Source organism: Colobus angolensis, unplaced genomic scaffold (assembly GCF_000951035.1).
Source record: "Colobus angolensis palliatus isolate OR3802 unplaced genomic scaffold, Cang.pa_1.0 Scaffold68, whole genome shotgun sequence".
NCBI lineage: Eukaryota > Metazoa > Chordata > Mammalia > Primates > Cercopithecidae > Colobus > Colobus angolensis.
Window position 1 is genome coordinate 7,804,370 of NW_012120487.1, and position 27,225 is coordinate 7,831,594.

General features: G+C 52.7%; 2 protein-coding genes across 2 annotated transcripts in view; one reads left to right on the plus strand and one right to left on the minus strand.

The window, feature by feature from the left end:
- ACOT11 (acyl-CoA thioesterase 11) overlaps positions 1 to 12,491 on the plus strand; it is a 63,023-nt gene extending 50,532 nt beyond the window's left edge. The window contains exons 8-16 of the mRNA XM_011926347.1: positions 258 to 377; positions 2,166 to 2,310; positions 3,570 to 3,625; positions 4,785 to 4,851; positions 5,248 to 5,331; positions 5,906 to 6,039; positions 8,249 to 8,380; positions 9,055 to 9,181; positions 10,056 to 12,491. Of these exons, the coding sequence (XP_011781737.1) occupies positions 258 to 377; positions 2,166 to 2,310; positions 3,570 to 3,625; positions 4,785 to 4,851; positions 5,248 to 5,331; positions 5,906 to 6,039; positions 8,249 to 8,380; positions 9,055 to 9,181; positions 10,056 to 10,211 (1,021 nt within the window). The 3' untranslated portion in view covers positions 10,212 to 12,491. The remainder of the gene's footprint in view (positions 1 to 257; positions 378 to 2,165; positions 2,311 to 3,569; positions 3,626 to 4,784; positions 4,852 to 5,247; positions 5,332 to 5,905; positions 6,040 to 8,248; positions 8,381 to 9,054; positions 9,182 to 10,055) is intronic.
- On the minus strand, positions 10,276 to 23,937 carry FAM151A (family with sequence similarity 151, member A). Its single transcript, XM_011926345.1, has 8 exons — positions 23,664 to 23,937; positions 21,173 to 21,316; positions 16,800 to 16,952; positions 15,479 to 15,638; positions 13,547 to 13,771; positions 12,669 to 12,808; positions 11,510 to 11,653; positions 10,276 to 11,040 (listed from the first exon to the last, which is right to left on the minus strand). The coding sequence occupies exons 1-8, from the start codon at positions 23,779 to 23,781 to the stop codon at positions 10,367 to 10,369; spliced, it is 1,758 nt and encodes a 585-aa protein (XP_011781735.1). The 5' UTR covers positions 23,782 to 23,937; the 3' UTR covers positions 10,276 to 10,366.
- Between the last annotated feature and the right edge of the window lie 3,288 nt (positions 23,938 to 27,225).

Here is a 27,225-nt window from a genome sequence, read left to right on the forward strand (position 1 = left end):
TAAAAATACAAAAAATTAGCCGGGCATGGTGGCGGACGCCTGTAATCCCAGCTACTCAGGAGGCTGAGGCAGGAGAATTGCTTGAACCTAAGAGGCAGACGTTATAGTGAGCCGAGATTATGCCGTTGCACTCCAGCCTGGGCAAAAAAAAAAAAACTCCGTCTCAAAAAAAAAAAAAAAAAAAGGAAACCTGGCCCAAACTAGTGGCTGAAGCACTGAGGGCATTCCTTCTGTCTCCCCCCTCCAAACTTCCTCAGCCGGCTCTGCTGTGCCCACCCTACGCTGAAGGCCATTGAGATGTTCCACTTCCGAGGCCCGTCCCAGGTTGGTGACCGTCTGGTGCTCAAAGCCATCGTGAACAATGCCTTCAAACATAGGTGAGGGTCTGGGATGGGCGCGGCCAGGGCCATTCAGGGCTGAGGGCTCTTCCTGACCCTAGAAAGGGCCTACTGCAAACTGTCCAGGAGCCCTTTGGCCTGCAGACAGGGTCTAAATCCTCTCCTGGCTGCTGGGTTCCTTCACTGTCTCTGAAATTCAGCTCTGATGTTCCCTTCTTGGGAGGCTTCCCTGGCTCCCAGTCCTGCCTATCCCCGGCTGGGTCAAGGACCCCTCCTGTGGGATCCCCCAGCCCCTGTCTTCCACTGTCTTAGATCAGTGTCTCTGTCCCTCTCCTTGACTCCTGGCTCCAGGCCTGGACCACTATAGATGCTCAGATCACAGGGCCACTTCTTGCCAGTGTTTGGTTGTTTATCAAACCCTTTCCCACACATTTCCTAAAATAATTAGTCTACAGAGTCATTGCCTTTGCAATGAATTCTGATACCTACTCCCATGAAAGCTGACTTTAGATAAGTAAATTTTTTGAGAATTTCAGAGATCATTATTTAATCATTAAAAGTGAGGGATCAGGAGCCAGGCTGCTGGGTTCGAGTTTGGCTCCACCTCTTACTGGCTCTGTGACCTTGGGAAGCAACTTAACCCCCCGAGTCTCAGTTCTTCCACCTATAAAATGGGGCTCATCACAACTACCTTGGAGTTATGAGGATTCAATGAGCCGTTGCTAGTAGAATGCCAGAGAAAATGTCCGATAAAGGTCAGCCATTGTGGCTGCTCTTACTATTACTGTTGTTATTTGCAGTCTGACTTGCACACATTTTGCCGCGGTGCAGGGGAAAAGCCTTTCGTAGGAGCTGTGAAGCCCGGTTTTTAGTCCAGATTCCGGGAATCTGGAATCCTTGGAAAAATTATTGCCCAGTTCTAGGCCTTGGTTTCCCCATCTATATAATGTCCACATTCTGCAATTACAGAACTTCCCAAGTGAGGGGAAATTTATTTATTATAATTAATAAAGATGGTAAGTGACTGGGTGCAGTGACTCATGCCTGTAATCCCAGCACTTTAGGAGGCCGAGGCAGGCAGATCACTTGAGGCTCAGAGTTCAAGACTAGCCTGGCCAACATGACGAAACCCCATCTCTATTAAATAAACAAAAAATGAGCCAGGTGTGGTGGCACACACCTGTAATCCCAGCTACTTGGGAGGCTGAGGCACAAGAATCCCTTGAACCCAGGAGGTGGAGGTTGCAGTGAGCCGAGATTGTGCCACTGCACTCCAGCCTGGGTGACAGAATGAGACTGTCTCAAAAAATAAATAAACGAATAAAGAAGTAAAGATGGTAAGATACACATGAATAGCAGCAACTGGGCTGTTGGGAGCCAGGCTGCCATAGCACTTGTAAATATGCACATGATGAACATTTTCTAATTAGGCCGTGCACCTCCACCTCCTTGTTTATATCCTCACGCCTCTTTGCGGTTCATGATGGCATATTTACACCTTTGCTTTCTTGTTGGTTGCCTCCTCCCCCGGCTGTTAGCCCACGAGGCATGGACTGGATGGATTTATTCACTCCCGCATCCTCACAGGGCCGGACGCACACAGGAGGTGCTCTGTAAACATTAGTGGAGGGTGTGGTCCCAGGTGTCCTGTCATTGGGACTCCGATCCAGGTTGCTGGAAGAACTGCAGGAGTGTGTGTGCATGCATGTGTGTATGTGTGTGCATGCATGTGTGTGTATATGTGTGTGTGTGAGTGTGTGTGTTGGGGAGGAGGCATGGCCCTTGGGAAGGTCTGTCCAGGTTGGAAGCTACACTCTTTCCCCGCAGCATGGAGGTGGGTGTATGTGTGGAGGCCTATCGCCAGCAGGCTGAGACCCACCGGCGCCACATCAACAGTGCCTTTATGACCTTTGTGGTCCTGGACGCAGATGACCAGCCCCAGCTGCTGCCCTGGATTCGGCCCCAGCCCGGGGTAAGTGGGACCAGCGCCCTGCCCCACTAGCAGCTCCCCTCCCCTCCCTCTCTGCCTGCCAGCCCCCTACAGGCCTAGAGGTGTGAGGGGCCCACCCTACCCCTGTGCTGGGGCACGGCTAGCTCTGAGTGTCCTGGCTGTGAGCCCCGGGATGCCCCTTGTGCAGGGCGGGTTTGTTCTGCCTGACAGAACTTGGAATATGTGTGGGTCTGGCTCGGAGTTGGGGATTAATGGACTGTCATGAGCCAAAGGGTTGAGAGAGTACTGGCTTTGGAGTCAGATGTGGGTTGGAACCTCGCCTCTACCACATTCAAGTGATGTCCCCTCGAGCTTTCAGTCCCCATGTGTAAAATGGGTGCATCTGCCGTCCCTGCCTCACAGGACTGTGGGGCGATAGATGCGGTACTGACTCCATGCCTGGCTGCGTCCTGGGAGCGGTCAGGAGGATGGTGAAAGTGAAACAAGGGGCACGGGAAGACAGTCAGGAGCCTGGTGCAAAGGTCCTCTCTAACAAAATGCTCCCTGTGCCTCCTGTGGGCCAGGCCTTGGAGAGGCCACTCCCTCCCTCGGGGGAGGTCCCCTGCCCTGCCTGCTGGCCTTCCAGAGCCTAGCATGAGCTGTGGAGTTGGGTGGAGCCTCGGGACCAGGAGCTGGGGATCACAGCCACAGCCGCTTCCCAGGCATTTTCCGTGTTGTGCTTGGGACTGGGGGACGTTAGATGTGGTGGTAAAGAGGGTGGGCTTGAGGCAGGCCACTGGGGTGCTGATCCCGGCCTCGGCCCTTACCCCTGTGGCCTTGGCAAGCCCTCACCCTTCCTTGTCTCAGGTTCCTCCTCTGTAGGATGGACACAGCACTAGCCCCAGCCTCGGAGGGTTGTTTTAGGGATTTGGTGCAATTCCGCATGGAAAGGCCTTGAAAAGAGTGGCTGGTGTGTAGCGAGTGCTCAGTAAATGTGGACTGTCATTACCATTGTGAGAGACCTGTAAGGATCCCCATTTTACAGAGGAGGAAACTGAGGTCTGGCCAGGGGAGATGGTGTTCCCAGGTCACTCAGAGTTTGAGGGGAGCTGGGGCTACAGCTTAGTTTCCCACTTTCCTGGCCAGGAGATTTTGATTCCAGCTGCCCCAGTGACACCTGAACTCCATGTTAGGGCTGCAGGATCTCCTTGGGCCCTGGGGGATGGAGAGGGGACAGGACGGAGGGTTGGGATAGCTGGTTGCTCCTCCCACAGCACAGCCTATCCCGACTTCTTCCCCAGGATGGCGAGCGGCGGTACAGAGAGGCCAGTGCCAGAAAGAAGATCCGCCTAGACAGGTGAGCAGGGGCTGAGTAGTGGGCAGAATGCGGATTTGGGGCTGTTCACCCTCCACTGACCCCAGGGCACTCGCTTTTCTTCAGAGCTGCCTGTGTGCTGGGCCCTGGGCCAGGCCCTTTTCATCCTCTCATTTAGGTCTCATTATACAGCTGTCTTCTGGCCTGTTGTACAGGCGAGGATGCTGGAGACAGAGGGGTTAGGTGGCTTGCCCAGGGACACACAAATAGCATCAGCAGAGTCAGAATTTGAACCTGGCTGAGTCCAGCCGATTTTAAATCCTGTGTTCTTCCCATTGATTCTGATGCCCACTTGGCAGATGAAGAAACATTCAGAGAGGAGATGCAGTTGTTCAAGAGGTACAGCCACTTTGGGTGGCTGAGGCAGGCAGATCCTCTGAGGTCAGGAGTTCGAGACCAGCCTGGCTAACATGGCAAAACCCCGTCTCTACTAAAAATACAAAAATTAGCTGGGCATGGTGGTGGGCGCAGATAGTCCCAGTGCACCTATAGTCAGGAGGCTGAGGCTGAGACAAGATAATCGCTTGAACCAGGAGGTGGAGGTTGTAGTGAGCGGAGATTGTGCCATTGCACTCCAGCATGGGCAACTGAGCAAGACTCCATCTCAAAAATCAATCAATCAATCAATCAATCAATCAATCAATCCAGGTGTGTCTCACTCTGCTGTGAAAGCATTTACGGACTTTGGAGGCTATAAGCACACCAGGGATCACAAGCTGTTGTTAATAAGAAAGTGTGCATCTATGGCATTTACTGAGCATTTACTGTGTGCCAGGCGCTGTTCTCCTTGTGATGACCCCTGAGGCAGGGGTGACTGCTGATCCCATTTCCCAGATGAGGACACAGCAGCATCAGGGTGAGGTCAGTCAGCCAGGATGTGCGGTCTGGGGACCGAGCCTTAGACACCACACCCTTCCTTGCTGGCTCGCTCCCGCCTGCGAGCTTTCCCTGGTGTAGGGGCCGAGCTGGTGTGCTCTCAGCTGCTGTGTCCTGTGTGACCATCCGGCCTCCCTAGCCAGACAGGAGTCTCCCACTCTGCCGGGCTCAGCACAGGGCCTAGCACACAGTAGGCCTGCAGTACAGTCTGTGGAAAGTGCTGGACTTCCAGGGGACCCAGGTTGTCATCTTCCCTCCTTCCCAGGAAGTACATTGTGTCCTGTAAGCAGACAGAGGTGCCCCTCTCCGTCCCCTGGGACCCTAGCAACCAGGTAAGGCCCTCTGCTCCAAGGGGACAGTCTTCAGACCCACTGGGGCCCCCACCCTTCCCTGCCTGTCAGAACAGGTTTGGGGGAAGGCTGGGGAGAACAGAATATGAATGACACACCTCATGGTTGCTACCGTTAGCAAAGAGCTTGCCTGTGTCCCTATTTGGCAGGTGCAAGTGGAGACCTTGAGAGGCAGAGCAGCTTGTCCAGGGTCACACAGTGGGTCTAGCCAAGCCCAAGACTGGACCTCCCTTCCCAAAGTCCAGGACTCTTTCCTCAGCACTGCCCCCCACGCCCCCCATTCATGGTCCAGGTTCCTCTCTGGCACACCCTTGGCCTCGGCTCAGGGGCCCTGGAGGAAAGGGGCATGGTAGTGGTAGCACCTGTGTGCTCTTCCAGGTGTACCTGAGCTACAATAACGTCTCCTCCCTGAGGATGCTCGTGGCCAAGGACAACTGGGTGCTGTCCTCGGAGATCAATCAGGTAGCTGACCCCACCCACCCAATTTTCCTTTCTCCTCTGAGCCAGAGGTGGCTGATGGCAAGCAACAAGTACTCTCCCATACCACTTATGTCAAAAAAGGATCTCTTCAAAGAATTAGGTGAGATCAAGAAACCAGTCCTGTTATGGAAACGTACCCACCTCTGCAGGGCCTGGAGTTGAGAACCCCTAGATCCTTGTCTCCTGCCTGCCCCACTTCCTGTTCTCAGCCACTCGGGTCTGCTGCTGTCTCACCAGGCACTTCCTCTCTGTTCTTCTGCAGTGATCGCTGCAGGGATGGGGGCAGCCGACAGGCATGGGCTTACAGGAGACCTAAGCTCTGCCAGCTGCCTGTGCCTTGGACAAGCCACCTCCTGCCTGTGATGCTAGGGCTTGGATTCTCAGCACAAATGTGCTGAATTCATGGGGATGCAGCTGAGACTCAGAGAGGCTGAGCTGTGTATTCACAGTCACACAGCAAGTCAGCCATAGCCCTGAGCTTCCAGCCTCAGCCTCCAGCATCCCCATCAGTCCACTCCACCACCCAGCAAATGAGGCTGCCCTCTGTCCCATGCAGGTCCGCCTGTACACTCTGGAGGATGACAAGTTCCTCTCCTTCCACATGGAGATGGTCGTGCATGTGGATGCAGCCCAGGCCTTCCTGCTGCTCTCGGACCTGCGTCGGAGGCCAGAGTGGGACAAGCACTACCGGTGAGGGGCCAGGGTGAGGGCAGGGCAGTGTCCCTTCTCCAGCCTGATGAGGGAGAGGGTGTCTCCTTCTGCAGGTCATCCTCCATGATGCTCTGCCCTGCTGGCCATTAGCAAGGGCTGGGAGTGGGTTGGAGTTCCATGTTGGGTGGGGGGTCAGGGTCGTGGGTATTTTGAGCCCTTAGGGAAGAGACTGAGCATGGAATTGGAGCTGGAGGCTTGAGTTGAAGTCCTGCTTCTGTCCCAACCAGCTGTGTGATGCTGGATAAGTCAAAGTCACTTCCTTTCTGGCTTCAGTTTCTCTCTTCTTAAAATGTATACTTTTTTTTTTTTTTTTGAGATGGAGTCTTGCTCTGCCGCCCAGGCTGGAGTGCAGTGGCTGGATCTCAGCTCACTGCAAGCTCCGCCTCCCAGGTTCACGCCGTTCTCCTGCCTCAGCCTCCCGAGTAGCTGGGACTACAGGCGCCCGCCACCGCGCCCGGCTAGTTTTTTGTATTCTTTTTAGTAGAGACGGGGTTTCACCATGTTAGCCAGGATGGTCTCGATCTCCTGACCTCGTGATCCGCCCGTCTCGGCCTCCCAAAGTGCTGGGATTACAGGCTTGAGCCACCGTGCCCGGCCAAAGTGTATACTTTTTAAGAAGCGTGGGTCATGGATTCACACTCAGAGATACTGATTCTCAAACCATGTGCTCTGGAGTTCTGTGTCCCCAAAGGGGCCTCCGGAACTGCTTGGGGTGGAGTCAGAAGGCTGAAGGGTGAGTGGGATATAGCATGGCCAGTTTGCTGAACTTACCAAGTTTGCTGATTTTCCTCACAAATATGTTATTTTTGAATATAATGAATGATTATGAATAGAAATATATTATTCCTTTATGTACATTTGTTCCTCCAAATTTGTTGATTGTTCGGCTATCTTCTTCTCGAATTTAGTCCAGGAAGATAAATATGTTCTTAGGAAAATAGCAAAATTTGTGTTTTTCAAGTCCCCTTAAAGTCATTTTCTATTCTGCCAACACCCTGGCTTGGGGAGGTTATTTGATAATCACTTGTTATGAGGAGCCTACATTATGGAGGATTTCCATAAGGAGGTTCTGTGTGTCTGGAAATTCAGTGTGCCGGTCGTTTGGCGAATTGTATTTTGACAAACTGGCCTTCCCCTTCCTACCCCATCTGTCTTCTCCCGAGCAGGCTTGTAGCTCTTTATACATGGGCTTCCTGCTGAAGGTTTCTTTGCAAAAAGGGCCATGTTGCCTTAAAAAGCCCTGGCCCAGCTGACTCGGGCCTGCTGGTTGTCCCCTTCCAGAAGGCTGAGAGGTGATTTGGTGGTGGGTGTCGTGTAGGGGGAGGGCGGTTGTGCATGTGGTAGGTGGGCCTTGAAGGCCAGACCAAATCTTGATACTTGATCGGATTTGTGGGGGAGTGGCCTGAGGGGAAAGAGAGCCCCTAGTTTCTTCCCCATACCCTGCCTACTGCTGAGTGTGGGCAGGGGAGTGGGGAGGAGGAGGTGGGTCTGGACATGGCCATGTCTGCCTCTGTGTGGGTGTCCTTGTGTGGGTGCACGTGTTGATATGAACCTGTGTATGCCCATGCATGTATGTGTCAGGTGCCTGGGCCTGGGGATACATCTCTGCCACCTGATAGCCTGAACACACCCCAGCCCTGCTTCCTTATTAGCTCTGTGGCCGTGGGCAGGTTATCTTCTTCATCTGTGAGATGGGAACACTAAAAGCCTCTACAGCATGGTGCTGTTACGGAGATTAAGCAACACATGTAAAGCACTTAGAACAGCACCTGGCACTCAGTGGGTGCTCAGTAAATATTAAGAACAACTGCTAAATCATCGCACATCCTTGTGGTGTCTGCACTTGTGCAGACATGTACAGACACACGTGGGTCTCTCTGTACACTGGTGTCTGTCCATGTGCCTGTGCACATATGACCACATGTGTTCATGTATGTGCACATCTTTGTTCCCGTGTCTGTGTGTACGTGTTCATTTACTTGCATGCATGTCTACGTGCGCCTGTGTGTGCACATGCACATGTGTGTCCATCTTGACTGGGCCTTGCTGCCTTCCTACTGGTCCCTGCTGAGCAGTACAGGGGGTGACATCCCACCACAGAAGCTGTTCAGGCGCTGCACCGTGGCACCGGCTGCCTGCATGGGAGCTGGAAGCTTCCTGGGGCCCTGAGATCCTGACCTCCCCACAGGAGCGTGGAGCTAGTGCAGCAGGTAGACGAGGACGATGCCATCTACCACGTCACCAGCCCTGCCCTTGGAGGTCACACAAAGCCACAGGACTTCGTGATCCTGGCCTCGAGGCGGAAGCCTTGTGACAATGGGTGTGTGCCTATCTGCTGTGGGGTGGGAGACACAACTGGATGGAGTGGTAGGGTGGCCGCATCTCCCTCCCAGGGAAGGCCATCAGCCTGGAGCCAGAGCTCTGCTTCCCATTGGCTGTGGGGCCCCAGGCACCACTAGACTTTTCTGGGCTGCTGTGGCTTTACCATGGGTAAAATGGGGGACAAGGGCACACACTTCCCTTCTTGTCACATTCCCTACAGCAGGGCTGCCCTTGCCCAGGGTGGCTTAGGCTGCCTTGATGCAGGCCTCGGACAGGATATTTCTCGGGTGGCCACCTCCTTGGCCTCCTCCCTCTGACAGCCCTGTGTGGGCTGGAGGGCCTAAACATCTCTTTTGCTGGAGAGACAGGGACAGAAAAAAAATCCCAAAGCCCACGAGTCTTTCCCTGAGTGTTGAAGTACAGTGGCTTTTCCAGGAAGTCCACCGTGGAGTCAGGTTGGCTCCTGGTGAATTTGGTGCTAACCCACAGGTGCCTCCTCCCTCCAGCCTGGCCCTGAGCTCCGCATCGGGGCTTTAAGAATCGATGTGCCTTGCATCCCCTGTGAGGAATCCGTGTCAGAGGGGGCAGGGTCTGGGCTTTGGTTGGGCAGAACAGGCCCCCACTTTCTTCTGTGGCTGACCCCTGTCCCCTTGCTACCCTTCCTTCACTCAGGGACCCCTATGTCATCGCACTGAGGTCGGTCACGCTGCCCACACACCAAGAGACACCAGAGTACAGACGTGGAGAGACCCTCTGCTCAGGCTTCTGCTTCTGGCGCGAGGGGGACCAGCTGACCAAGGTGAGGCCGGTCCCCCTCACCACGTCCCCAGCCTGGCTCCACCCCAACACCACACGTATATTGAGCTTAGCACTGCTGGGCTAGGATAGTCCCAAAGCTGAGCCCCCCAGCAGGCTCCCCCTTCCAGCCTGGGGGAGCCTGGAGTGTCAGGGACTGAAAATGATCTCATCTGTGTAGAGGTAAGTCAGAGGCTGCTGCATGGTCTTGGAAAAAGCTCTGGGTGCTGAAGTCAGAAGGCCTGGTTTCTGAACTGAAATTCCATCTCACTCGTCATTCCCTTGGATAGCCCTTCTCATCTAGGAAGGCTTTATATGGGCTCTGAGGGCCCATAAAACCCAGCAGTGCAGTCCGTGTTGATGGACAGGAGGCTGAGGGAAAGCGAGGGTGGGGTACTGCAGCCTCCCCACTCACAGCTTCTGTTAGGGCCCCGCAGCCGGGCCCTGAGACTCACTCAGCAGAGGCTTAGCCGGTGTTTGCTGAATTCATATGCTTGAACCCATGAGCACCTCAGAACCATCCCTGGGCTAATTTCTAATGTGTCTCTATGGCCAAGATTCAGAGCTGGGCCCTGGAGACGCAGCCCCTGCCCTCCAGGGCCTCTGGCTGGCGGGGAAGATGCGTGATGACAATGTGGTGTGTGGTGGCGGGAAGCCAGGGTTGTCAGCACCCCAGGAAGGGTTGGGGGAGATCAGCTGGAGGAGGCCATGCTGGCCAACTGTGTAATCTAAGACCCTGGGGAGTTGGGTTGAATTTTCTGCCCTCCCAGAAGACAAGCAAGGCTGACTCACCACCAGCCTGTGCCCACTGGGCTCCCACCCCTTCCCAGTACCCTCCCCTAGCTCGGTCCCCCTGAGCCTGGCTTCCCACCCTGCAGGTGTCCTACTACAACCAGGCTACCCCAGGTGTTCTCAACTATGTGACTACCAATGTGGCCGGCCTCTCCTCTGAGTTCTACACCACCTTCAAGGCTTGCGAGCAGTTTCTCTTGGACAACCGGAATGATCTGGCCCCCAGCCTCCAGACCCTCTAGATGCCCTCAGTGGCCACATCATGCCCATTCCCACTCCATCCTGCCCCGAAGGACTCACATACAGTGCCTGGAGAAAGCCAAAGGCCTTTATTTCTTCCTGCCTCCCCGTGGGAAGCCTCCGCCCTGGAGTCTGCTGGCCCACCACTCCTGGGTGCTCAGTTTCTGCCAACATCGGCCAGCAAGTCCTTGCGGTACCCCTGGGGCAGCCTGTAGTAGACTCGGGTCCTATCCACAGCCCTGGCTGCCAGCAGCGCTGTCCTCACAGAGGCATAGTCGCCCCCAGCTGGGCTGTGCTCCACTGTGACGGTGGCCCGGGGGGAGGATGCCAGCAGGCTGGCTATGGCTCCAGCTGTGCTGTGGCCCAGCAGTGTGGCCTGCATCTGGAAGGACACAGGTTGCCAAAGCCCCTGGCACAGCTCTAGCATATCTGTGAGCAGATGTTCTCTGTAGCCACTGCCCAGCACCTCCTCAGGCCAGCCTGGTGCCACAGTCACGTGGGGGAAGACCTCAGCCACAGCTGTAAGCAGCTCTCTGCCAGCCACATGGCCAGGGACCGAAAAACTCCCGTGGGAGATTTTGGCCCCAACCCACACAGGCCAATGCAAGAGGCCAAGTCTGGAGAGGCGTGCCAGCAAAGCCAGGGACGGCCGGAGGGCTGTGGGCTCTGCTATTTGCAAATGGATGCCCCAGTGTCCGGGATGTGTGACCAGCTGTTGCAGGCAGGACTCCAGCGTCAGGATGCTGCCACTTGGAGCATGAACAATGGGCACGGGGTTTTCAGCCACAGTTCCCTCGAGGCCAGTGTTCAGCAGGATCATGCCTTCTGTGTCTGGAAGAGGCGGCAGAGGCAACAGGGTTTAGGATTTGGGTTATCATAGGTGTTAGAGTCCCTTGTTAAAGGGGTAGTGGGAGTTATGGAGTCATCAAGGACCTTGCCTCTCTGGAATCTGTCAACCCAGTTTTGGGCTCCAGCTGGATGGGTTGCTTTATAAATGTGCCTGGTGCATGAGAAATTCTTGCTTCAGCTCTTGGCCTTTACCCATGACTCAGTCTGGGGGCCGGTGCCGGCCTTGCCCATAGCACTGTGGCTGAGGACTGGTCTGAAGGCCAGGAGCCCTGTGCTCTTGACATCACTGTACTCCCTCTCCCTCTCCCACAACCCTGCCCCACCTTGCATCCAGGGTATGGTGTAAATAAACCCATGTTGTCATGGCAACAGAGACCAGTGTTATCTGCCCCAGGCAAAGGATACCCCTGCAGATGAGCTAGGAGCACCAGGGTTGAAGGGTTGACCTTACCTGGGAGGATTATTGTTGCTGTTTTACCACTGCCCTGGACGTCAGGAACCAGCCACTCCACATTCAGACCATCATCCCCAGGCAGCTGGAGAAGAGGGATCAGGCTGCCTCCCGTGTAGTACATTGGTTTCCGTGTGGCATTCACTGTGGGGCCCCAAACTGCCAAGGTGAAGTGGCTGCCATTCATGGAACACCTTCTGTAGGCCACAGCTCTCCAGGCATCCTCTCTAAACCTCATGGCACCCTGCCAAGTAGCTCTCATTTCCTTGTTTTGTAGACTAGAAGAAGTGACTTGCCCAAGGTCTTATAAGCAGTAAGCAAAGTTGCTGGGAGTAGAACCTGATGGGACCAGGCCTGCCTGGCCCCAGAGCTGGTATCCTTCCCCCTTGCTTAGGTGGCTTCCATGGCAGGAATGCAGAGTCTGATGGGGCCCCTTTGAGATGGCTTAACTGCGGCTCTTCTGGGTTTGGGGACAAGGGAATGAGGGGTTTGGATGGTGACATCTGATCACTGCTTAGCAAATACAGTGGAGGCCTCTGAAGCATTAGAGTAACCCACAGTGGAGCTGTGCACCAAGGGAAATAACGGGGGGTTTGGATTTTGCTGGTTTCCTGTCTGCTGGGCCACATATAAGCTGAGTGACTGTATTGAGCCACTGTTTCTCTATAAAATGGAATCCCTCGGTTTCTCTATAAAATGAATGTGTGGGTCAGGCAGGTGGCTCACACCTGTAATCCCAGCACTTTGGGAGGCCAAGGTGGGTGGATCACCTGAGGGCAGAAGTTCAAGACCATCCTGGCCCAACATGGTGAAACCCTGTCTCTATTAAAAATACAAAAATTAGCCGGGTGTGGTGGTGGAGGAGAATCACTTGAACCCAGGAGGCGGAGGTTGCAGAGAGCTGAGATTGAACCGCTGCACTCCAGCCTGGGTGACAGAGCCAGACTATGTCTCAAAAATATATATAAATAAAAATAAAATGTATGTTTGAAGCTTAGCATACCATCCCAGGGCCTGGCACACAAAACACAGCTGCCTCCTGTCCCATCCTGGCCTTCCCCCTTCTGATATCCCTTCGCCCAGCTCTGCTGCAGTGCCCACCAAGTGCTGCCCCATGCAGAATCCAGCCCACACCACCCTTCCCAGTTTCTCTCCTTACAGGCCAGCTGCTTGAACTGTGACAGGAGAGGCTCAAAGATGTCATAGTAGACTTGGTGGACAGCAGTGTTATCCCGGACGTAGAGCAGATCCTCCACTGACATGGGGTCCGAGGCAGCCTGCCACAGCGTCAGGCTGTACCTGGGGCCACGAGAGCTGACTCAGTGCCTGTCTGAGCCCAGCAAGACCCTCAGCCCCACTCCTGTGCTCAGAACTGGATGTCAGCTGGGCCCAGGGTAGAGCATCTTCCTCCAGTCGCCCATCCGCCACTTCTCCCTGAGTCCTACCCCTTCCCAAGGGCAGGAGCCAGAAGGAATTCAGGAAAGATGACAGAAAGCAGAGGCCCAGGAGGGAGGGGGAGCCTGTCCTGCCTCCTCATTTGCAGTGTCTATTTCTGAGTCCTGCCTTAGGAATGGGGCAGGACAGATGGGGCAGGGTGTGGAAGGGTAGGTCAGGCATCAAGGGGGGAGGGGGCAGCTTTGGGAGTACTGTGGAAGGTAGGGGGGATAGTGGGGGCAGAGAAGTCTCTAAATTCCTGTAGGGCTATCCTAGGGCAGGGGTTGAAGGCACAATCTGTGTAGCCCCAGGGGTACAGCTGGCTCCCATTGGAGGAAGCTGTGGGGAGACAAATTGTGTCATGGTATAAATATTTTCCAGAGGGCAGAGAATTACCCACCAATGAAAAGGCTCCTGCAGGAGGTAGTGAGTAGCCCGTCACCAGAGGTATGCAAGCAGAAAGCAGGGACTCTGTAGACGACATGAGCACCAGCAGGGGTTGGACGAAATGACCTTTAAGACCCTTCCAGCTATGAGCTTCTGGGATCTTGCTGGGGGTATCAGTGCCTCCAGGAGGGTGGGGGTGGGTTTGGTGGTTTTCACCTTTCAGATTGACTCAGCAGCCAGCTGAAGTGGGGCCAGGCGGCCCGCACCATGGAAGACCGCACAGGGAAGGTGACCCTCTGGGGCACCACTCCCACCAGCTCGTGCATCTTCTCCACCATGGCTCGGGTGTAGGTCCTGTTGGGGGATGTGGACACGTAGAAGGTGGTCCAGCCTGGAGACAGGGTAGCCTTGGGATACTTCTCCTGGACCAGGGCCAGGAACCTGCAAAATAAGTCAGAGATGTTGGTATCACGGAGGTGTGGCGGCCCCTTCCTCTCCTCTGGGTTCTCATCACAGTGCTAGGGAGTGGCAGGGCCTATTGGATCTACGATAAGGTCAGAAGCAGAGTCCCAAAGAACAGAATGGCTTGTTTCAGGTTCCATAAATTGGGCATGGACTTTGGAGTCAGGGAAGTCTGGGTTCAGATCCTGATTCTGATCTTGGGCAGGTAACTCAACCTCATAGACAGCATCCCTTCTAGCAGGGCCGGCTTCTTGAACATCCACTTATAGACAGGAAACTGACTCAGAGCCCCAGCCTGTGGGAATCTGAGCTCTGCCAGCTGGGAGTCTCTGAAGTTTCTCAGGTTTTCTTTAAAAATTTCCCTCCTGCTGGGTGTGGTGGCTCACGCCTGTAATCCCAGCACTTTGGGAGGCTGAGGCGGGTGGATCATTTGAGGTAGGGAGTTCGAGAGCAGCCTGACCAACATGGAGAAATCCCATCTCTACTAAAAGTACAAAATTCGCTGGACGTGGTGGTGCATGGCTATAATCCCAGCTACTTGGGAGGCTGAGGCAGGAAAATCGCTTGAACCCAGGAAGCAGAGGTTGTGGTGAGCTGAGATCGCACCATTGCCTTCCAACCTGGGCAACAGAGTGAGACTCCGTCTCAAAAAAAAAAAAAAAAAAAGTTCCTGCCTTCCTGCTTTCCTTCCTCCCTTCCTCCCTTCCTTTTTTTCTTCCCTTCATATATTTCTCTCTTTGCTTTCTATATGGGGTCTCGCTGTGTTGCCCAGGCTGGTCTCAAACTCCTGAGCTCAAGGGATCTGCTCACCTTGGCCTCCCAGAGTACTAGGTTTATAGGTGTGAGCCACTGTGCCCAGCCTAAAATTGTGTTTGAATTTTGCCTTGATGAAAATATTTTAATTTTTTCTTTGTACTTTTCTTCTTCAAAAGATGCAAATATTAATAGGCAAATTATGTTGCCACCCACTGCCCACCAAAAAAAACCTGCTGAGTAAAATTAGCACTCCAAGAAGACAGGTCATATTTATCTTGGGTCATTGATTACATTTTCCAAACTGCTACTTTTGGAAGGCACTTCAGCTTGAGAAGCACAATAATAAATACTAGATGGATGGATTGCTGGCTGGTTGCATGGATGGAAGAAGAGATGGATAGGAAAGAGCCTGGAGCTTAGAATCAGAAAGGCCTGGGTTTGAATCTTTGCTCTGCCACTTACTAGACTTAGGCAGGTCTTTTAACTTCTATAATATAGTTCTTGCATTAATAAAATGGAAATAATAGTACCTACCTCATTCTCGTAAGAGTTAAATGGTGTTCTGCAAGTCAAGTGCTTAAAACGGTTCTGGGACACATAATATACATTGAACGAATTGAGCTTCCACTATTGTTAGCTTTATTATCTGCAAAATGGGGAGAAAGCCTTAACCTGGCAGTGCTATGTAAGGATCAGATCAAAGACATTCTCTTCTTTTATGTTGTCTCTTTGTAAGCTGTAGAGCACTGTGCAACTACTGTACGTGAGGGCTGTGAGCAGCGGTGCTGGAATTCATGAGGCCTGGGGAAGGAGTCAAGCTATATATAGTATGACTGGAGACAAACTCAGAGGTCCTCTAAGATCCCCATCCGTGGTAGGTGTTAACAGAAGAGGGCTGGACACAGCTGGGACAGAGAGGCAAACACTCACTGTGTGGCATTGACCTCAATTGAGATGAGCATGTTGGGGCCCTTTAAGATGTCAGCATTGATCCACACAGGCCGCCGGACTTTGCCTTCCTCTGTCAGCCGCCGCAAGAGGTCCAGGGAAGGGCCCACGGCCTTGATGTTCTTGAAGTCCAGTTTGATGCCTGTGGGGAAAGGGACAAGGGCTTGGGGAACTGGCGAAGGAACCAGGAAGATGTGACTCCCTGGGCAGAGAGCAGAGAGCGTGTGTGTGTGTGTGTGTGTGTGTGTGCTGTGGAGTCAGGGGAGGGTGGAAGGACAAGCACCACATCCCTGCAGGGTGTGGGGAAGGCCTTTCGAAGAGACAGAGCTAACTCAGAGAAGAAGGGCCTGCCTCTAGAGGAATTCCCGTCTCCTGCGGGGAGGAAACAGAGGCCAGGTAAGGACTTGGGCTTGTGGCTGCTGCAGCTGGGAATGAAGTCTCTGCTGAAAAGGGGCTGTGGTTCCTGAGCAGGGTAGACTCAGAGGGTCCTAAACCACCAGAGCCTGTAGGGAGGTCACTCAGCGTCCGGGAAGGTGCATTTGAGTAGAGGAGGAAATCTCTGCAGAGGAAAGACCCGGTACTTTTCAGGGTGGTGAGGAGATGAGGCTGGGAAGATAGAGAGGGATGTTGAAAGCCAGGCCAAGATCATACTTTTTCCTGAGGACAATGGGGAGCCATGGAGGTTAAAACAGAGGTGTGCCATGACAAAACTGATGTTTTGAAAAGATCCCTCAGTTGTGTGTGTGTGTGGTCATGGTAGTCAAGGGAAGCCTGGAGGGGCTGAATTTGGGGCAGGAAGCCGGTGAGGAGGGAGGTCCTGGAGAGATACAATGTGGCTGCAACTAGATGGGGACAGGGTTAGGGGTTAGGATTGGTGGATGCAGCAACTGAGAGGCCGTGAGGATGAGGGAGAGGGAGGCATTATGGTGACGCCTGGATTCTGACTGTGACTGGTGAAGGGGTGCAGAGGGGAAGGGTGGGGCTGGGCTTTGAACATGTTATGTCCAGTTCTGTGGGTACAGGGGGAAGCACTCTGAGCACGCGTGACACTTTGCAGTTCACACTGTACTGCCTGCTGTCTCCCCTGTGTGTCCAGGAGAGAACACCAGGACCTGCACTGACACGCTCCCCATCTCGCCTAGTCCTCACTGAGCCTGGGCATCTGTAACATTGTGATGAGAAAGCCAAGGCAATGAGCACCTCGTGTCAGGGTTGGACTTGCTTCCCAGTGAGGGATCTCTGCACATGCTGCCCCAGGGCCAGAGGGCTGGGGCCCGGGGAGGGTTTGCAGAGAGGCTCTTACCCTTTTGGGAAGAGCCCAGCACAGCATCCAGCCACTGCTCCAGTGTGTTGTCGCTGTAGATAGCTGGCGGGTGTGCCATGATGGGAACTCCTGTCTCATTGGCTGTGCCGAGCCCTTCTACATTGACGTCAGCCTCCAGGACTGTGATGTTGCCTATGGAAGAGGCAAAAACTCAGTTCCTTTTTTCAGAAAAAGAAAACTTTTTTTCTTATCATAAAAGCATTACAAATTACAGAACATTTGAGAAATGCAGAAAAGCAGAAGAAGAGAAAAATATGCACCCACACTTCCATCACAGTTTCACATTCTGATGGATTTTCCTTCCATTTTTTTCTATGCATAGGTTTTTTTGGAGACAGAGTCTTGCTCTATCGCCCAGGCTGGAGTGCAGTGGTGCGATCTTGGTTCACTACAACCTCCACCTCCCGGTTTCAAATAGTTCTTGAAATTCCTCTGCCTCAGCCTCCCAAGTAGCTGGGATTTACAGGCGTGTGCCACCACGCCTGGCTAATTTTTGTATTTTTAGTGGAGACGGGGTTTCACCGTATTGGCCAGGCCGCTCTCAGAACTCCTGACCTCAAATGATCCGCCCACCTCAGCCTCCCAAAGTGCTGGGATTACAGGTGTGAGCCACTGCACCTGGCCCTATGCATAGTTTTTACACAGTTGAGACTCCACTGCATTTATACTTTTTTATGTTTTTTTTCAACATTATCACACATTTCCAGATCTTTTTTTATACATCTCATTAGAGCAAACAAGGCAAAGAAACAAAAAGCTTCAAAAGCCCTGGTTGATGGTGTTCACTACCATGTAGCTGATCATCCCCCATTCCTGAGATGCTTTGGTAGTTTCTGATTTTTGCTATTAGTCTTGCTATGTTGCCCTGTCTGGTCTTGAACTCCTGGGCTCAAGCAATCCTCCCACTTTGGCCTCTCAAAGTGTTGAGATTACAGGTGTGAGCCTCAATGCCCAGCCCACGGGGTCATTTTTAAAGCCCATGTTATCAAACTGCTTTCCAGAAAAGTTGTTCTGATTCCTGTCCTCGCCTGTAGTACACAAGGTTGCCCATCTCGCCGCATCATCACCAACACAGAATTATCTTTTAGCTTCACACAGTTGACTCAATTGGGCGGACATCTGACTCCTGCCTTGGATAATTCAGTCTTGTAGGGAGCGCAGACCTTTCTAATGGGAAGCAGTCTCTAGAAAACCATGCAAGGGGCACTCACACTTGAAGAGTGTAGTGGAGGGGAGAGGGATCGCTTTTGGCCCTTGCGGCATCACAGACAACTGATGCCAGAAGGGGCCTTTTCTCCTGCTTTTTCCCTGACTCCTGACCATTCTTTTCACCTCTAGCACTGCTTCCCTGCAAGTCTATTCTCTATAGAGCCACCAGAGTGTCCTAAACGTGTACCTGATCACGTCACTTCCTGTTACAAAAGGCCAGAAAACCTCCCCATTGCTCTGAACATGAAGCCCAAACTCTTTATTATAGTCTTTGAGGTTTGTACAATCAGGGCCTGCCAGATTTTCCAATTTCATCTCACGTTCCACTCTCCTTCATTCTCTGAGTTCCAGGCACCCAGCTTCTCCAACTTTAATGTGGACATAGATCCCCCAGGGACTGTAAAAATGCATGTTCTGATCACTAGGTCTGCGGCACGGCCTGAGATTCTGCTTTTTTTTTTTTTTTTTTTGAGACGGAGTCTCGCTCTGTCGCCCAGGCTGGAGTGCAGTGGCACAATCTCGGCTCACTGCAAGCTCTGCCTCCCGGGTTCACGCCATTCTCCTGCCTCAGCCTCCCGAGTAGCTGGGACTACAGGCACCCGCCACCACGCCCAGCTAATTTTTTTGTATTTTTAGTAGAGACGAGATTTCACCATGTTAGCCAGGATAGTCTTGATTTCCTGACCTCGTGATCCGCCGGCCTCGGCCTCCCAAAGTGCTGGGATTACAGGCATAAGCCACTGTGCCCGGCTTTCTTTTTTTTGAGATGGAGTCTCGCTCTGTTGCCCAGGCTGGAGTGCAGTGGCACGATCTGGGCTCACTGCAACCTCTGCCTTCTGGGTTCACGCCATTCCCCTGCCTCAGCCTCCCAAGTAGCCGGGACTACAGGCGCCCGCCACCATGCCCAGCTAATTTTTTGTGTTTTAGTAGAGACAGGGTTTCACCATGTTGGCCAGGATGGTTTCAATCTCCTGACCTCGTGATCTGCCAGCCTCGGCCTCCCAAAGGGCTGGGATTACAGGTGTGAGCCACTACGCCTGGCCTTCTTTTTTTTTTTTTAGATGAAGTCTCACTCTGTCGCCCAGGCTAGAGTGCAGTGGCACGATCACAGCTCACTGCAACCTCTGCCTGCTGGGTTCAAGCGATTCTTCTATCTCAGCCTCCTGAGTAGCTGGGACTACAGGTATGCACCACCACCATGCATGGCTAATTTTTGTACTTTTAGCGGAGATGTGGTTTTGCCATATCAGTCAGGCTGTTCTTGAACTCCTGACCTCAGGTGATCCACCCGCCTCAGCCTCCCAAAGTGCTGGAATTACAGGCATGAGCCCGAGATTCTGCCTTTTTAACATACTCCCCAGGGGTGCGTGTGCTGCTGGTCCATGGACCACATGTTGGGTAGCAAGGCTTTACTTTGTTTTGTCCTCCCCATCTCTGGGCTGTTGCCTGGCAACACTCTTCTCTCAACTTTACTGTGGCACCTCCTGCTCATCCTTTAGTGTTGGCTTAAAAAAATAACTTCCTCAGCCGGGCGTGATGGCTCAAGCCTGTAATCCCAGCACTTTGGGAGTCTGAGGTGGGGGGATCACTTGAGGTTAGGAGTTCAAGACTATCCTGGTCAACATGGTGAAACCCTGTCTCTGCTAAAAATACAAAAATTAGCCAGTTGTGGTGGTGAGCTCCCGTAATCCCATCTACTTGGGAGGCTGAGGCAGGAAGAATCACTTGAACCTGGGAGGCGGAGGTTGCAGTGAGCGAAGATTATGCCACTGCACTCCAGCCTGGACAACAGAGAGAGATCCTGTCTCAAAACAAACAAACAAACAAACACTCTCTTCACCTTGAAAGTTGTGACTTGCCTTCCAGAGGCTGAACCTGGGGGCTGACTTGCTTGAGGGTGGGAAGTGAAGAAGGAGCAAGAGATGAGACGAAAGGATTGGTTTCCGATGGCCACAGCAGCAGCCCTGGTCCTCAGGGAGCCACATAGTCAGGAGGGAAGGGGACATGCAGTCACTAGCCCTCCTCATGCCAGCTTTACCCATCTGCAGGAGAGCATGGTGGCTGTGTGCGGACTGTGAATTGACACTGCTGGCTTCCAGTCCCCACCCTAACACTTTCCAGCTGTGTGATCTTGGGAAGATTGTTTGACCTTTTTGTGCCTGTTTCCTCATCTACAAGAATTAAACAATAAAATATCCCTGGTTAGGCATTCACTAAGTGTTAATTATTTATATGGAGTTGCTTGCTTAACTAGTATAAGGGGCCATCTGGTGTATTTCTGTTGCTTCAGCATAATTATTAATAATGACCTCAAAAGATCCCTGCTTTGGTTGATTTGGTCAGTCTACCAGCCCTCAGACCCCAGTTTCCTGGTCTGAAATGGAAGGAGTTTGCTTGAGCAGTGGTTCTGAAAGTGTGATCTTGGGGCCAGCAGCCTCAGCATCACTTGGGGGTGGGGCCAGCAGCCTGTGTCTTCTGAAACGTGTCCGGGTTTGAGGACTGTTCCCTTCATCTTTCATAGCTACTGCTTTAAAGTTCACTAGCACATTCATGAACGTTATCTACTGAGCTTCCCAGCAGCCCTGAAGGAGAGGGTGGGGGTCAGTGGCTTGGAGTGCGCACTCTGGGGCTGACCACTCTGGGCTCCAATGTTCGCTTAACCACTTTCAGAGAGTGTAACCTTGGCCAAGTCACCTAACTTTTCTGAGCCTCTATTTTTCTCCTGTGAAATGGTACCCATGAAGCAGTTTGCATGGTAGTACCAGGAGAACCTGTGTGAAATCTGCATACCATGAGCCTTGGCCAACTGGTTACTATAACCATTTTCGAAGTGCAGATTTCTGGCTTCTTGAGGCTTTGAAGGCAAAGGCTTCCTTACAGGTCGGTCCCTGACAGGTCGAGGAAAGGGTAGCTGGGAGAGGAGGCAGTATAGTCATGACTTTGGAGTCAGACATGTGGTAGTTTATCAGCTGCACAACCTTGAGCTGGCCACTTAATCCCTCTGAGCCCCTATTTCCTCTTGTGGAGAGACATGTAAACAGCCGTCATGCCACCACAGTGACCAGTGGCTGATCCTCACTTCTCTCCCTCTGTCTTCTCCATCCCCTGCCCTGGCCTGCCTCAGTCTTGGCAGCTGGACTTACTGTTCAGGGCAGCTGTCATGGCTTCCTTGCTGTTGGCTGCGTGGTACCAGGTGACCTCCAGGGCATCTCGGCGGCTGATCTGGCCCAGGCTCAGCAGGTAGTCCAGCATGTCGGCATCGGGGCTGCAGGCCTCCAGCTCACAGCCTGGAAGGAATCCCAAGGGGCTGTTAGCGTCCTTCCTCACACCAGCCCAAGATTATGTTGTTCATCCCATGACCCTCCCTGGGCTCCCACTGTGTCCAATACCCCATCTGGCAGAGGGACGGTGAGGCTCAGACTCACTGGTGCTGCAATAGAGGGAAATGAATGGGCTCCTGGGGCCCACGGAGGCCTCAGTACCAGCCTGGCAGTCAGGAAAGCGGGGTAGGTTCACAGAGAAGGAAACACTTAAGGAAGACTTGAAGGATGGGTGTAAATTTCACAGAAGAAAAGGGAGAATAGGTTATTCCAGACAGAGAGAAAGCAAAGGCTTGGCTTCAGGAGAGTGCAGTTGCCTGAAGAAAGAGCCATTGACCTGGTAGAGATGGAACATAAAAGTGGAATGTGGAAAGATTGGAAGTGGGGGCCGGGCGTGGTGGCGGCTCACGCCTGTAATCCCAGCACTTTGGGAGGCCGAGGCGGGTGGATCACCTGAGGTCAGGAGTTGGAGACCAGCCTGGCCAACATGGTGAAACCATTTTGTATGTGGTATAACCACATACAAAAATTAGCTGAACGGATGTGGTGGCAGGAGCCTGTAATCCCAGCTACTCAGGAGGCTGAGGCAGGAGAATCACTTGAACCCAGGAGGCAGAGGTTGCAGTGAGCCAAAATCGCACCACTGTACTCTAGCCTGGATGACAGAAAGAGGCTCCGTCAAAAAAAAAAAGGCTGTGTTCGGTGGCTCACACCTGTAATCCTAGCACTTCGGGAGGCCGAGTTCAAGACCAGCCTGGGCAAAATGGTGAAACCCCATCTCTACTAAAAATACAAAAATTAGATGGGCTTGGTAGCATGTGCCTGTAATCCCAACTACTGGGGAGGCCGAGGCAGAGAATCACTTGAACCTAGGAGACAGAGGTTGCAGTGAGCCGGAGATCATGCCACTGCACTCCAGCCTGGGTGACAGAGTGAGACACTGTCTCAAAAACAAACAAACAAACAAACAACTCTTCGCAGTGGCTGAGGCCTATAATCCCAGCACTTTGGGAGACGGAGGTAGGCAGATCACCTGAGTTCAGGAGTTCATGATCAGCCTGGCCAACATGGTGAAACCCCATCTCTACTAAAAATATAAAAATTAGCTGGGCGTGGTGGTCCATGCCCGTAATCCCAGCTACTGGGGAGGCTGAGGCAAAAGAATTGCTTGAACCTGGGAGGCGGAGGGTGTATTGAGCCCAGATCATGCCACTGCACTCCAGTCTGGGCGACAGAGCAAGACTCTGTCTCAAAAAAAAAAAAAAAAAAAAAAATTAAAAGATTGGAAGAAGGTTGGGATCAGGTTGTGAATGGCCTTGAACTTTAGCAAAGGAGTTGGTGTGTGCTGAGGGCAGCGAGCAAGGGTTGCTTGGAAAGATCTGGGCTGCAGAGCTAATATGAGCTGACAAAAGCAGGCAGAGGGACCTTGTAAGAGGGGTCCAGGAGGAGACTTCGAAGCTTCTCAGAGGGCAGGGCTGGAGGGATGGAGGACAGAGGGTGGAAAGGCAGAGCCCTCGAGGCTCAGGACTGAGGAGCACAGGCATGAGGTGGGGGCATGGTGGCTACTCCAGGTACCTGTGTGAACGGAGGAGCCCTTCACTGAGAGGCTGCAGGGGTGAGCAGCTGTTGGGGCTTAGAGATGAGCTCAGCCCAGTCTGCTGAGTTTGAGTTGCTTGTGTGACTCCTAAGAAGGGCACAGGAGGAAGGTCTGGGCTGAAAGCCAAGATCTGATGGTCTTCAGGCAACTGAAGAAAAAAAAGTTGAAGGGGGACAGGCACAGTGGCTCATGCCTGTAATCCCAGCACTTTGGGAGGCCAAGAAGGCAGATCACCTGAGGTCAGGAGTTTGAGACCAACCTGGCCAACATGGTGAAATCCTGTTTCTACTAAAAATACCAAAAAAAAAAATTGGCCCAGCCCAGTGGCTCACGCCTACAGTCCCAGCACTTTGGGAGGCTGAGGCAGGTGGATCACCTGAGGTCAGGAGTTTGAGCAGCCTGGCCAACATGGCGAAACCCTGTCTCTAGTGAAAATAAAAAAAAAATTAGTCTGGTGTGGTGGTGCCCACCTGTAATCCCAGCTACTTGGGAGGCTGAGGCAGGAGAATCGCTTGAAACCGGGAGGCGGAGGTTGCAATGAGCCGAGAATCGCGCCACTGCACTCCAGCCTGGGGCAACAAGAGCGAAACTCCGTCTCAAAAAAAAAAAAAAACAAAACAAAAAAGGGAAAGCTGGTCAGAGCTGTAAGTCAGAAGTGGGGATAAGGAGCGAGCGATGCGGGAAGCCACTTAGGATGGCATGGGGGGAGGCACCTACCTGGCCGCCGCAGGGTGATGACAAGGACTATCGTGGCAATGACCACCACAGACACACAGGTAATGACAGCAAACACCCACTTGACCTGATTCTTTGATAACTGCTCCCTGCAGGCCATGGCGATGCTCTCTGGGGAATGCCCCCAACTCTGCACGGCCCAGAGTCCCCGAGGCTCCCTGCAGCTGGGATGCTGTGGAAGGCAGGAGCTCCCAGCAGCACCTAATTCTCCACCAGGTCTGGTCCACTCTGCAGCCCTGTAATATCTCTGACTGGAGATAACCCCTGAAGCCCCTCCTCCCTCCCCACCCCACTCCTCTTTCCCACACCCTCCCAGGATCTTAACAGGCTAACCAGAAAGTCTACCATCCCTAAAATGACCTTTGAGCACAGTAAGAGGCAGCAGAGAATGCTGAACCAAGCCCCGACCCCTGGCTGTCTGCCCCTGCTTGGGAATCAGGAGACCAATCCTAGCCCCTGTTGCTTTTCTGGAGTCCTGGAGCAAGTGTCTGCCCCTCTCTGGGCCTCATTTCCTTCTGTGTAAAAGGAGACACTAGACTGGGTGATCTCGAACATTCTGTTCTTTCCCTTTCTAACTCCAGGCTTTCTGCCCTGCCCTCAGGGAATCCTGCATTATCAGGCAAGGGTGGTGACAAAAACAGATTAGATCTGCATAAGGGGCAAAATCTTCCTTTCGTCTGAGATTATGGCTAATAGATTACCTACCTGGGATATAAATTGATAGTCCTGGCATGCTGGCATGGGTTACTGCAGGCCGGTTCTGGGGCAGCGAGTCCATGGGGAAGGGACTGAGTCACCACTTCATGCAGAGGGAGTTCTGGGGGCCTTGGTATGGGAAGTGAGTTAGAGGCTGTCCCTATTCTGAGGACCCCAGAATTTAAATGAGTCCAAGAAGCACCTGTAACGTGCATGGAGACTTCAGCGTCTACATGCTGGGGCTCACGGAGAGATCCGGACTGTGAGGCTGTGATAGGCCACCTGAGGCAGAGCAGGGCACTTGGTGGCTTTGATTGTGTATGTGAAAGGGTGTCTAGAATCATGCCCAGGTGGGCAGACATCAGGGACTGAGGGTGGAGGGCAGGCGGCAGGGACTGAGGGTGGAGGGCAGGGCGGGAGAGATTTTGGTCATGGGGCTTGTCGTGGATCATTCCTGAGTCAATTTGCCTGCCTCAGCCTCCCCAAGGAGGGAACTGGATATAGAGGCTGTGGGCTCAGGACTGAGATCAGGGCCAAAGACAAGGGCATGAGCATCATTTTGTGGCCAAAGCAAAGAGAGAAAGGGATGGATGGAGGCTGACTTCTAGGGACCACTGACAGGCAGACAGGTGGAGGAAGAGGCATCAGTAGAGGAGAATGGACGGCAGAGGGCGGTGGGGGGTGCCAATGGAAAGGTCAAGAAGAAAGGAGTGGTTAGCCAGGCCGGGAAATGGAGCCCAGTAAGGACAGCAAGGCCCCTGATGCTGGCCAGGACCGTTTCCCTGGATCAGTAGGGAGGGCAGAGGTCAGAGCAGAGCCTGTTTGGAGGGGCCAGGAAAGACTAGAGAGGATGAAGGTATGGGAGGGAGAGGCCCTGGGATAAAGTGAGGATGGGAGCAGGAGGACCTGGTGCTCATGGGGTGCTATTCCACAGGATGTGGGGAAGGGTGGGCATTGTGAGTGGTGAGTCTGGGGGTGCTGGTTGGGAGGTGATGTGGTGAAGGGGGATAATGAGGGAGAGATTTGGGACAGGTAGTTTCTGTTGGCTGGTTGGGGCATGTGTGGTATGCCTACAGGGATCCAAAGAGACCCAAGCTGTGGGCTGCTAGATGTACAGGACCCCACTGAAGACCCCCTCCCCACCACTGTACATCAGGAAATGTGAGGCTGTGATGGGCCACCTGAGGCAGAGCTGGCCCTGGAGCCCAAGCTCAATTCTTGGTTCTTGGAGCCTCTGCAGAAAGGGAGATCTAGTCTTTCTGGGCTTCTGGTTCATTCTCCAAATCAACTCAACAAACTCAGCAGCTGCCAGGAGCCAGGCCCTGGTAGGGTGTCAGGACTGCTGGCTGGAATGGAGCAGGGTCAGTGCTGTGGGGTCTTCTCAGGAGACAGTAAGGGGGCTGTAGACAAGCAGGAACATGTTTTGTGAGTCACCTTTCTTACGGGGGCTGCCTTCCCAGGCCACCCACTCCGGATTCCAGAATCCAGATGGTAATTGAGCCTCACCCAGATCCCTTCTGTAATAAGGCATGGAAGGATGTGTTAACTGGAATATTATGACAGCCGCAAAAAGCTAACAGAATGACAGAAGCTACATCTTGAGTAACAACCACATATGCTTTACTCTACAGTTAAAGTCTAGAGGAAATTTCTGTGTAAGAGCTGGCCATAAAAAAAAAGAAAAAAGAAAAGGCCGGCAGGGTAGCTCACACCCATAATCCCAGCACTTTGGGAGGCTGAGGCGGGCGAATCACTTGAGGTCAGGAGTTCAAGACTAGCTTGGCCAATACAGTGAGACCCTGCTTCTACTAAAATACAAAAATTAGCTGGGCATAGTGGCACGAGCCTGTAATCCCAGCTACTCGGGAGGCTGATGCAGAAGAATCACTTGAACCTGGGAGGTGGAGGTTGCAATGAGCCGAGATTGCACCATTGACCTCCAGCCTGAGTGACAGAGTGAGACCCTGTTTCAAAAAAAAAGAAAAGAAAAGAAAAGAAAAAAAGTCTAGAGGAACACCAAACCACCAGAATTATACAATGTGACTCCAGGGTTGTCCCCAAGCCCCATACTGATAAGTCTCACCTAGTCTGGCTTGCATTTTTTCTGCTTTTATTAATAATATTATTTGTGATTTCCTACAAAGTGTCCCACATTTTAATTTCATCCGCGTGTCACACAACACTGCCAAATGACTCTCATGTTCCCATGTTGCAGGCAAAGAAATCAAGGCTTGGAGAGGTTGAGACTTGTCTCAAGTCACCTCAGTGTTAAGTTCAATGCAGGTCAGGCTGACTGTGGGCCTATCTGCCTGATTTTATCCATCTACTTGTCCCTTCTTATTCACACCCATTTACAATGGGGCAGTCACTTATTTTGGCAAGAATATTTAACAGCAATGCTGGACAAATCTGTTTTTGAAAGAAAAATCAAGAACTTAGTTCTTACAGTTCATGAGGGCACCCCCTGCACAAACCATCCTCATTTTGGAGCTGCTGCTTATTTAGTGTTCGTGACACATTTATGAGGGAGGCATTCTTTTTTTTTTGGCAGAGTCTCGCTCTGTTGGCCAGGCTGGAGTGCAGTGGCACAATCTTGGCTCATTGTGACCTCTGCCCCTTGGGTTCAAGCGATTTTCCTGCCTCAGTCTCCAAGTAGCTGGGATTACAGGCACGCACAACCATGCTCAGCTAACTTTTGTATTTTTTAGTAGAGACGAGGTTTCACCATGTTGGCTAGGTCAGTCTCGAACTCCTGAGCTCAAATGATCCATGTGCCTCAGCCTCCCAAAGTGCTGGGATTACAGGCATAAGCCACCGTACCCAGCCAAGGAAGACATTTTTATGCCCC

Coding starts and splice junctions, on each gene's coding strand:
- FAM151A (XM_011926345.1), bottom strand. CDS start 23,781: ATGGCCTGCAGGGAGCAGTTATCAAAGAATCAGGTCAAGTGGGTGTTT. Junction 16,953..21,172: donor CATGACAGCTGCCCTGAACA/GTAAGTCCAGCT, acceptor CCTCTTCCATAG/GCAACATCACAGTCCTGGAG. Junction 12,809..13,546: donor CTGCTGAGTCAATCTGAAAG/GTGAAAACCACC, acceptor TCGTGGCCCCAG/GTACAGCCTGACGCTGTGGC.